At 35.4% G+C, this 12528-nt stretch overlaps 1 protein-coding gene across 1 annotated transcript in view; it reads right to left on the bottom strand.

Annotated features, from left to right (window-relative positions):
- Prex2 (phosphatidylinositol-3,4,5-trisphosphate dependent Rac exchange factor 2) overlaps nt 1-12528 on the bottom strand; it is a 262087-nt gene that overhangs the window by 131639 nt on the left and 117920 nt on the right. Inside the window, exons 11-14 of the mRNA XM_090338918.1 lie at nt 10462-10562; nt 5158-5261; nt 4197-4246; nt 289-364 (exon numbers count right to left, since the gene is read on the bottom strand). Coding sequence (XP_090195044.1) covers nt 289-364; nt 4197-4246; nt 5158-5261; nt 10462-10562 — 331 coding nt within the window. The remainder of the gene's footprint in view (nt 1-288; nt 365-4196; nt 4247-5157; nt 5262-10461; nt 10563-12528) is intronic.

The raw sequence follows: 12528 nt of genomic DNA, 5'->3' as shown, positions 1-12528 counted from the left end.
GACACTTATCTCCAATTAACCACCAAAAGAGTCAGAAGTGGAGCTAAGACTCAAGTGGTAGAGGAAAAAGCCTTGAGCAAATAAGCTTAGGGGCACCACCCAAGTCCTAAGTTCAAGGCCCAGGACTGGCACACAAACAAACACTGAAATTTTGTGGTTTAAACTTGAGCAAGTTAGTTCACACTGCTTTGTCCACAGTCAGTTTGGGTTTTGTAAGTACCTAACACACATGATCAATGTTTAAAGCAGCAATAACCAGAACTCAACAACACCCATTTGTCTATTTACCTGTGCAATTAACCAATCTATCAATTTGTTGGCCATCACCACAGATTTATAGGTCCTTAAATGGTAATCTTTATCTCTACAAAGGAAAGAGAAACCAAAAACATTAATCAAGAAACTAAGTATAATCCAAATCACTTACCCAAATTATATGTAAATAAGGAAGGTCTGTCATGTACAACATCTGAAACAAGGGAATGACATGCCCACAATAGTACCACTGCAGGGTCATTCTTTCTTGTAAATATGCTTTTTTTTTTCCTCTCAAACATTTTCAAGTTTTTATGATGATACAAGATGATGTACAAAGGGGTTACCTTTTTACAAATCAGGTCCTGAGCATAGTTCCTCTTCTCCCCTTCCTTCTTTCTCTCTCAGTTTTGCCCTCACATCTCTACCCATATACTGTAGAGTTCATTTTCAACACAGGGTCTAGTGAGTACCACTGCTGCCGTTGCTCCCCTTTTGTCTCTCCATTTCCGTTTGCAAGCATTTTTAGATGCAAATACATTACTATTGCTATATCTGGTCACAATTTAGTTAGAAGCACACCATCTCAGTAATAAAGGGATAACAGAAATAAATTTCTCTCCTTAAGTAATAGTAGATTCTGTGAAAAACAGTCCTTGGATTATACATAAATAAACTAATACACTTTATTCCTGTTTTTGCTTTCTTTAGGGAGACAGCATTTTGTTATAGGACTATTCGTGCTGCTCTTCTGAAAAACATGCAGGCCCATTCTGTCGTAGACACATAGAATTGGTCATACACTCTTGTCTAACCAAGGCATTGTGAAATCACATCCCTTGAGAACACAGAGCCCAGGTGGCTCTCCACATCACAGTCCCTCATGAGTACCCTTTCCAGAATAAAATAGATAAATAAAATTCTGTTTAGAGACCAAACAAATCTCATGATCAGATCTGAGCCTAAGGGCAGAAATCTATAATACATTCATTTTCCTAGCCTGGATCAAAAGAGGAGAAAATGACAGTCCTTTAAAATGCCAAAACAAATGCAAAATGAAAGCTTGAACAGCATAATAAGTACTGCCTATATTAACTGTCCTTTAGTCTCTGTCAGTAATTACAATGAATATTTACATCCTCTTATCCACGTGCTTAATAAAGTTCTAGGAAATAAAGCTGAAATTTCTGAGATTTCACAAATAAATGAATGATAATAGTAATTATATAGCTATTAGTTAATAATTACTTTTAACTAATATTGCATTAGTTATTAATATCAATATTACATATTACATTACATTATTTTATACTACAAATTAGAGATTTTTTCTTTTCAGTCTATGTCCATATTTCTGATAACATATACCTAATTTCACTTTTGTTTTTATAAGCATCAGGAAAGAAAATGAATGTATTATAGACCAGAGAATTTTATATTAAATACACATTCTCTGTAAAAATTTAACATATCAATACATATTGAAAACATAAACATCACATATTTAATCTGCTTACCTTTTATCTCATAATTTTTTCCTTGCCAATACATAAGTTCCAATTACTAACAAAAGAACATTTCCTGCTGGGCGCAGTAGCTCATCCCTGTAATCCTAGCTACTCAGGAGGCTGAGATCTGAGGATGAAGGTGCAAAGCCAGCTGGGGCACAAAAGGACAAGAGTCTCATTCTTATCTCCAATTAATTTCTAGATAATAGAAATGGGCTTGGCTCAAGGGTAGGGTAATAGCCTTGAGCCTTGAGCTCAGGGACAATGCCCAGGCTGAATTTAAGCCCCATGACCCATGAGGAATGTAACTTTTTTTTTTTTTTGCCAGTCGTGGGCTTGAGCTCAGGGCCTGAGCAATGTACTTGGACTTTCTCAAGACTAGAGCTCTACCACTTGAGCCTCAGCACTTTTTCTATGTATGTGGTACCAAAAGGATTTGAACCCGGGTCTTCATGTATGCTAGGCAAGCACTTTAACCACTAGGCCAAACTCCTGGCCCCAGGAATGTAACTTTTATAAGAAATCTCATATGATTAAAAAATATTTTAAGAATATATTTTCATGCATCTAAAGTCTTTACATATACAAGTGACACCAAGTTAAACCACAGCTGTTTATTTTTTAGCAAGACAAAGGTAAAGTGCTCAGTTTTGATTATTTAATATTATGTTATCCAAAACATTTAAATGTTATCTGCTTGTGTTTGTGTGTGTGTGTGTGTGTGTGTGTGTGTGTGTGTGTGTACTGGATTTTTCATTCAAGGCTAGTGCTTTACCACTTGAGCTATACCTACATGTTTGACTTTTGCTGGTAAATCCAAGATAAGAATCTCATAGATTTCCTGTCCAGTTTGGCTTTGAACTACAATCCTCAGATCTCAGCCCCCCGGCTAATTGTAATTACAGGTGTAAGTCACCAGTACTCAGCTGCTAAGGTTACCTTTTTGTGGTTAAAGTCAATAAATGCTCACCCCACCCCCATTTCTTTACATATATAATGCCCACTAATGAAAGGATGTTGGACACTTCTAGGAATCTGGGTAAGACCCTGGGTTCTCTGCCAGGATCTTTTTGCAGTGTGGTTGTGTAGTGTGAGCAGGCATTCCACCCACTGAAACAGGGACTGAATTTCCTTAGTGAAAAAAAGAAATAACAAATACATCTGATATTCAAATTCTTTTCAGAAATAATTCATGAATTTTTGTTCTGAAAATGTGTTAGTCAATAAACTTCATATAACATCTGGTCATTTGAAATTAGCTTAATATCCACTAATTAATGGATATGTCTATATAGTACAAAAATCCATTATTCTTCTATTAATAATAACTATACAGAACTCAAAATTTCCTAGTTTTTCTAAAGTAAACCGAAACTACCGGTTCCTCTTTTTTTTAAAAAAGTGTATTTATTAAAATGAAAATGCAAAAGTTACACAGAAAATAAAATTATAAAATTATATTAAGTCCAAAAGTAATTCTTAATTTTCGAGAACAAAGTATCATTCTTGAAAAAAAAGTACATAAGATGACTACCATAAAATAAAGCACCTGTCAAATATGTGATTATGAAGCTTAATTTTATATTTTTAGTTAAATTATCTTTTTATTTGAAAAATTAAGGGAAAAGGGGCAAATGACAACAGTACATGATAAACATTTACAGCTTTCTTTGAATGAACTGATTTGCCAGTTCATTTCTACTCTGTTATATCATGTGTTGTGTTTCTCACCCAGATGGAACCAATGACAGAGATGAAGAAAAGAGAAGAACCAACATTGCCTGAGCCTTCCAAACAAGTTGATATGTAATGATTCAGAACTTGGAATCCATGAGACAACTGATCACAAAGGCACTCTTCAGACTTTGTGATTTATTATGAATGTCACATTGGAGGATATGGATAACACAGAAATGATTTTGTATAATAACTTATGAATGTAATTTATTCTATATTGTCTCAATGGGTAACTGTAGTCCTTTAAGTTTGTGTGTTTGAACCACATTTCATGTCAGTTTCACTTTGTCCCTCAAATTAGGGACTTGAAGAAGTTAAAAACCTTCATCCTATGATCGGAGTTCACTCACTATTCCTGCATTTCTCATAGTTTAATTTTAAAATGGTAACAGAAAGAAATCATAATGGTAAAAAAACAAAATAGTATTTAGAAATCCTTTCCTAGTTAGCTATTATTAATTAAATATTAACTCGGTAATGTGCTATGAATAGCAAAATAATTTTAGAAAGTATTATAAAGGGACATAGGACATATTTCCTAATTAGAGTCTTGGAGAATTTGGGGATATTGTAAGATTAATTACTTAAACTAGTGTTTGAAAATAAATTTTCACTTTGGGAAGACAAACAAATGCCAAGTACTAATTAACAATATATATATTCGATTATGATTTTCAGAGCATAGAAATTACTCACCTTATCACTGGAGTAAAGAGACTATGGAGACGACAATACAATCTTACACCCTGTGTAAAATCAAAACGTATCAGCAGCAAATAAAATCAATCCAGGGAAATGGCAGCATTATTTGGAAATAATTAGCAAATTTACTGTCAGGTTCCTAGAATCATACCACCATCTCATTCAACTTAACAATTATTCAACTCATTACAAAATAAGATTAACTGTGCATTTAGTTTGTCACACAAATAATATATATATTTCAATGTTGTATATTATTTTCTTAAAATGAAAATTATTTTTCTTGAAGTATAAAATTTCAAGATATTGCACAACAAATGATCAGGAATTTTTCCATTATGTTACAATATAACTTAGAAAAATTTAAGAGTACAATGGAAAAAGTCATATTACAACTTTTATATTTGTATATTTTAATTTTATTCAATGACTACAGGTTGCTACACACACACACACACACACACACACACACACACACTTCAAAAAAAGAAAATAAGGAAACAATTACTTCCTCTTAGAAAGAAGAAATAATCTAACATTAGAATTTTTTTAAATACCCAAAGAAATAAAAGGCAGTCAGGCGCGGTGGCTCACGCCTGTAATGCTAGCTACTCAGGGGGCTAAGATTTGGGGATTATGGTTCAAAGCCAGCCAGGGCATTAAAGTCCATCAGATTCTTATCTCCAATTAACCACTGGAAAACGGGAAGTGAGGCTGTGGCTCTAGGGGTAGGCTGGTAGCCTTGAGCTGAAGCGCTCAGGGACAAGGCCCAGGCCTAGAGTTCAGACTCATGACAAAAAAGAAATAAAAAATCAAAAGGCATGCTTGAAGTTGTGCCTCAGAATCTCCTTTCCAGGAGAATTTTTATTTTAAGTCTCTCAAACAGCTTTTGATTTTTTTCCCAAGAAAGACAACAATGCTTCTGCTACGGAACGGGGATGGGAGAGGAAGTTACCTTTGAAATCACATCCTGCATCTCATTCCTCGGGTAAAAGGTGCCATCATCATAGCGGAATCTATACAACATCTGTTCTGGCTTGAACTGATGCTTATCAGTAACTGTGAACACAGGAGAGTAGATGAGGGTATCAAATGCTCTACACAGAGGCAGTAACAATGAAGCTACGAAATAGGTATCACCCTACTTTTAAAACAGCAATTCAATATTTTTATAGTAAAGCTCATAATATTTACTCATTAATTATTCTATTCTGACAATTTCTTTCTTTCTTTTTTTCAGGGCTTGGGTGCTGTCCCTGTGTCTCTTTATGCTCGAGGCCATCAATCTACTACTTGAGCAGTTTGTTGGAGATAGGAGTCTCATGGACTTTCCTGCCTGGGGTGGCTTTAAACTGTGATCCTTAGATCTCCACCTCCTGAGTAACTAGGATTACAGGCATCCAGCTTTACAATTTCTTTATAGTAATCTGTGAAAGAAATTGATATTGATATTCAGGTAGATATCTGATAAATAAACATGTATTTGTATATTTTAAATTAATCTTTATATATCACATATAAATACACATAGTACATAATTCTATTTATTTAAATCTTCAACATTATTTTACACTTCATCACAATACCACAAAATTGAACAGAAAATGACCTTCTAAAAGCAAATGTGATAGTTATACTAATGATAAACGAGATTTCACTCTGTCTTGGAAAGTGGATTTTGGTCTTTATCCATTCTATCACATAGTGATGGTGCCAAAACCACACATATACATATTCTGATCATTTATACTGAGCTTAGACCTCCAGAGTAGATTAAATAACTTCAATATGTAACTTTTTAAAACTGAAATAATTCTTAAGAATAATTCTAAGAAATTGTTTTCCTACTTGTCACTAAAATTCTTTAATCAGTACAAAATGAGAGTGTTATGTTTCAGTAAAAGCCCGATGATAAGACTTCCAAATTTTTAGAACTCCTATTCCTAGGACCTGATTGTTTCACAAATGAATTCCAGCAAACACAGAAAGAAGAATTGACATAAACCCTTTTCCATTGCTTCTGAAAATCTGAACATTTCAAAACTCATTTTACAAGGCCAGATGAGGACAATAAAGAAATAAAAATTTCACGCCAGTATTCCTGATAAGACCAGATCAAAAATCTTAAACAAATATTGTTCCAACAAAGTATTATCCAAATTCAACAAGACATTAGAAGAGTCATACACCATAAGTGCTATTTGTCCTTAAAGCAAGAGGACTGAACACTAAATAATGCCAATAAATATGATGCTGTATATAATAAATAACAAATGAAGGATAAAACCCTGTGATGAGCTCAACGGACACAGAAAGGGCATGCAACAAAATTCAACATTCCTTCAGCATACATGTTCTCAATAAATTGCATATAAAAAATAGACAAGTTAGAATAGTACAGGAAGCTAATATCGAAAACATATTTGGAATTCATTCAACTCAGTATTAAAAATACGAATAAACCAACTCCATACCAGTGGTATCTGCCTATGCAGGGGAATATTTAAGGCAAAAAGTTTGATGAGGGGGTCGGGAGCATAGCCTAGTGGTAGGGTGCTCACCTAGCATGCACGAAGCCTTGGGTTCAATTCCCCAGTAGCACATACTCAGAAAAAGCTGGAAGGACTGCTGTGGCTCAAGTGGCAGAGTGCTAACCTTGAGCAAAAACTGTCCAAGTACAGTGCTTAGGCCCTGAGTTCAAGCTCCAGAACTGGCAAAAACAAAGTAAGTAAATGCGTTGGTGAGACCCCATCTCAGTAGAAAAGATGGTGGCGTCCACCTGTCATCCTAGTAATGACAGAAAGCATAAATAGGAGATCACAACCCAGGCCCCTCTGGATAAAAGGTGTGGTCTATCACACACAGAAAAGGGCTGGAGATGTGGCCCACACAGTGGAGCACTACTAGTGCTATGAGTCTGGATTCAAAGCCACCTACTATTCACACACACACACACACACACACACACACACACACACACACACACACGGAATAGGTATGCAAAGACTTGCTGCTGCATCCCCAAATATACATCCTGAGTGTCTAGTAAAGGATGGCTTGAGACAGAAAATATGGTATAATGTATTATGTATTGAAAAATTGCTAAGAGATTAGAACTAAATGCTCATAGAACATACCACACACACACACACACACACACACACACACACACACACACACTGATGTAATGGATATGTTCATTAGGTTGTGGTGATCTTCTGACAATTTATGTGCACATCAAAATATGTCAGACACCATAGATACATATACAATTATATAATATGTATATAATTGTATCTTATTATAACTGGGCTGAGAAGACTATTAAAACCTCTTCTGTATTTTTTCTCAAGGATAAATTATTATTATTATTATTATTGTTATCCCAGTCCTGGGGCTTGAACTCAGGCCCTGGACACTGTCTTTGGTCTTTCTTAAGGCTAGTACTCTCCCACTAGACCCACAGCACCACTTCCAGCTTTTTCTGTGTATGTGGTACCAAGGAATCAAACTTAGGACTTCATGCAAGCTAGGCAAGCACTCTACCAGTAGGCCACACTCCCAGCCTGGAAAATTATCTTTTTATACATTATAACAAAAAAGGACTATTTTAGAAAGGAAAAAAACCTTCAAAATAAAGCTTAGAGTTTATTTCTATTTTTTGGCAGGGTGGGCAGGGTCCAGTGAATATAGCATGTATAGATGAAAATTTTTGCAAGGAGCTACGTTTTCAAGGTTAAGTAGAAAACTTTCATCTACATTTCATCTTGTAAAAATGTTATAAAAGGGAACAAAAAGTTTTCCAAATTAATTACATTAGATTAATTACATTCAAAGAATGACAAAAGACTTGTTAGAAAACACATGTACCTATGCACATGAGCACACACAAACACACAAAACATGTCAAATGTTAGTTCATTTATATAGACAATTTTAAGTTCTTAAATGGTTAAAGGACCATCAAATTGAGCTAACATTATTGAAAATAAAAAAAAATAGGCAAAGATTGCCAAGCACTAAACAAAAAAGCATGAGAAAGCATAAAATAAAGATAAGATACTTTGAAACTGTAAGGTTTCAAGGTCAGTAATTTACTTCTTTTATGCAATTTACCTACACCCATTTTGGCCTATTAATATTTATCTTCTCAATATTCCAAGATTCAAGGGCATGTCTCTTACAATATTGAAGTAAGTGGTTTTTGGACTTATTCAAAATAGGGTAAAAACACTACAAGACAATCAAACTTGTGGGTTTGGTCATTATGAACTGGGCCAATGAACAAATATAAATTGGTACCTTATAAATCAGTGAATGGGGATAGATTCAAATCCACAACTTTTGTATGGAAAATGGATTTACTAACCAACCAGGGGTCAAGCAATCTCTTGAGGAAAGTCACTTAGAACAGTCTTTCAGACACTCTGAACAAGGGATGGTCAGGAACCAGGCCCAGGGGCCTGAGGCTGAGTAAAGGGAGTAGAGGGAGAAGGAGCCCTGACTCATCGCATTTGCTTATTTCTGTGACATAAGTACTTCCTCTCCAGCCAATTTCAAGCTACCAACTGGAACTTACTTGCCGTGGAGATAATGGTGCAAGAACAGACCATGACACTATTTCCACCAACCAGAGATAACTGGTATAATAACTTCAGAAACACAAGGTATAGTCATATGTAATAACTACTATGTAATAATATGTAATAATTACTATTATTATATAATAATAGTAATAACTAGGAAATGTCAGATTTCACCATTGGGTTAGCTTAAGCATATGGTTATATCATTTCAGTATTAATACTAATTGTGTTCAGCCACCAAGCAGCTTGCAAAATGTTTTTAATTTCATTAGTAGCTCTCCGGGGCTTGTATAAGCTGACTTGAGCACATGATAGAGCACAAGGAATGAGAGCTCTGGATTCTCGTGTGAACACTGACACTGTCAACAGCCCACTTCCCTCGAGTGCAACATTAACAGCACACCATGAAGAGAGGTTGCCTTCTTCTCCCAAGAAATTCCGGGGTACCACCACCAGGAACTCCTTGTTTTTTTTGCTTGCTCTCTTTCAAACAGTGGGTTTACTCAACTTCATTTTCACTAGGAACAGTTGGAAGCACATATTTGGGAATTGACACATGTGTCTCCTAATTCTTCATTCTAATAGAATTACTCTCTCCGTGAGACCCTCCATTTAGGGAAGGTGGAGCTTGAATTCAGAACCTGGTCACTGTTCTTTAGCTTGTTTACTCAAAGCTGGTACTCTACCACTTGAGCTACAGGTTCACTTCCAATTTTTTTGATGGTTAACTGGAGAGAAGAAGCTCACAAGTTTCTCTTCCCAGGCTGGCTTGGAACAGTGATCCTGAGATCTCAGCCTCTTAAGAAGTTAGGATTAAAGAGTGAGCCACTGGTGCCTGACTGGTCAGATATTTTAAAGTCTTGCTCATGAGCAAAATTCTGCATACCAAATATGATATTACAACTGATCAGAGTCTGATAACAGTATAATCCCAGGTTTACACCAAATGACAACAAATAGAAAAATATTAAAAGAAAATAATTCAGTGATACATTTTTTTTGTTAATCGAGGGGCTTGAACTCTGTGCCTGGGCACTGTCCCTGAGCTCTTCAGCTCCAGGCTACTGCCCTATCCCTTGAGCCACAGCACTACTTCCAGTTTTCTAGTGGTTAATTGGAGATAAAAGTCTCATGGACTTTAGTGCCCTGGCTGGCTCTGAACCTCAATCCTCAGATCTCAGCCTCCTGAGTAGCTAGGATTACAGGGGTGAAACACTGCTCCCGGCTCAGCAGTACATTTCTAAGAAAAAAAAATTAATCAAGGTGAAAATGTCAAAAATGTTTTTAATTATCATACTTTAAGTATATGAAGAATTCTTGGACTTGAAATTTTGAAATGAATTTTAAATGGAAATGTATTTAGCTGTGGCTAAATCAGCTTTCTATCGCCAGTGCTCTTTCAGCTTTCTATCCATTTTGTCATACCCAGAAGTGATGCTACTGCCCTCAAATTAGAGTCACTTCTCCATGGTCCTAAAACACAACATTTACCAATAACTTAACTCCTGCTATTGGGGCAGCTGTTCGCTTTAAGGTAGACAGCTCTACCTTAAGCCCCTGATCTCCAAATGCTACTCTATATACATTAGAAAAGAGTCCTATAATATGGAGAATTATAAACTAAAATGGAAATATGTGAGTTCAGAGAGTAAATAAATTACTAAAATAATTACCATGGTGGATGATTCCATTTTCTAATAATGCTTGTCCCAAGTGAACACCTTCTTCTGGTCTATGAATCTCTCCAATTTCCAACAGCCATGACACAAATTCACTGTGACACAAAGGCAATGAAAAAATATTTTTTTCCCAGAAAGTCTATATTATATATACTAGATATGCTATATTCATATACTATATAGTATATGAAGCAACTACAAAAGGAGCCTCAAAATTAAAAAAAAAGATCTTTGTAATATATTCCAGCAGATCTTTTTTCGCATATGTAAGGCCTAAATCAAAGAAGTTGAACTCTGTTGTGAACTCCATATACACCCGTATATTGAGAGTCTCCTAAATAATATTTCAATAAACAATTCAGCTTGTTGAGACCTCTCATAAATCCAAAGTGGAAGTAGCTTTTATTGCGGGGCTAATATCCACAGAAAGGCAAATGGTCTGGTCATTTTATAAGGAAAATACTTAGTTCAGAGATTGTTTACAAATAAAGATATCTTCATACATGTTAAAATCTACATTTAAAAATCTAACATTCTAAATTTTACATAAGCTAAAACAATTGCTGCATATTGGCTTTCTTTTTTTCTCTATTCTTTTCTCCTTTTCTTGTTTTATTTTTCTTCATTCTTGTTTGTGCCTACAGGCCAGAAAAATCGACACTATGAAGAGTATCAAGAAATTTACTTTTCCAGCCATTTGAAAACCAAAAGCAACATAAAAATCAAATGTCAAATTACCAAGGCATGCAAAACTTTAAAACTGAACTATCTAGTCTAAGAGATATGCACTAAAGCATGACAAATTGGAAAAAGCCTTCTTATAACTTTATTAAATAAGAATACTCCTAAAGAAAGACCAAGAATATCAGAAAGAACAAAAAGAGAATAAGAAAATAAAAATGTTCTAACGATATACTATAGTGAGGTATGATGTTATGATGGTATATTATGCAATAAGAAAACGCAGATGCAAATCTGTTTTTTTATTTTAATTTCCATTGGCTGCATGACCTCTCTGCTACCTGCATGTTTTCACTGACAATGTAGAGGTAATAACAAGAACATCAATGGCACAGGATCATCAAAAGATGAAATGAGATGTCTGGAATTCAGCACAGATCTGACACATAATAAGCTCTCTTTAAATGTTAGTGAATGGCATTAGGGTTGAGATGGTTGATATGTAGCTAAAAATAATTTAATAATTTTTCCATTCAGTCACCAAATTTCTGAGGATGTCAAAATTGAATTAGGAAAATAACCAATTTAAATACAGTTATAAAATGATAGGGCTTTTCTTTTCCAACTTGGAGAGGAGGTAAGCAAGGAAGTAGACAAGTGGATTTATCATGGGACTTACCCAAAGAATAGGAAGTCTGACAACACAGCTAAGGATGATAAACCACTCACATTCAATCTTCAATTTGAAGTAGGATGCAGTAACACAATGCTATTATAGGAAATACATAGCTGACATTTCCCAAGTCTATCTTATGCAACTGACCACAAGCACTAATTAGCATGACAACCATCTGAGATTGTGTGAACAAAGGAATGGCAAAAACAAACAAAAATCCCTGAAAGGAGGGCAAGGTGGCTCACGCCTATAAGGCTGAGGTCTAAGGATCACAGTTCAAAACCAGTCAGGACATTAAAGAACATGAGACTCTTATTTCCAATTAACTACTAGAAAACAGGAAATGGGTCTGTGGCTCCAGAGATAAGGTGGTAGCCTTGAGCTGAAGAGCTCAGGGACAATGCTCAGGCTCAGGGGTAAGGCAGCAGCCTTGAGATGTAGAGCTCAGGGCCAGAACCCAGGCCCAGAGTTCAAGCCTCATGACTGAAAAAAAAAAACAAACGAAAAAGGACACCTGAAAAAAGGACAGCTCTGACGTGGGCTAAATCTCTAGCATTGTTAGCATTGTTACCCCCCCAAATACCAGCTCACATGAAGGAAGAAGACTATCAGTATTGCTAGAGTAAAAAATGACTCCTAATATTACATGCCTATGAAAATGACCCTTATACTACATGCCTACAACAACTGGATGGAAAGGCATA

The sequence above is a fragment of the Megascapheus bottae genome, chromosome 9, assembly GCF_031878675.1.
Source record: "Megascapheus bottae isolate mThoBot1 chromosome 9, mThoBot2.hap1, whole genome shotgun sequence".
In the NCBI taxonomy this organism is placed as follows: domain Eukaryota; kingdom Metazoa; phylum Chordata; class Mammalia; order Rodentia; family Geomyidae; genus Megascapheus; species Megascapheus bottae.
This window is presented reverse-complemented; position numbering and strand designations above follow the sequence as displayed.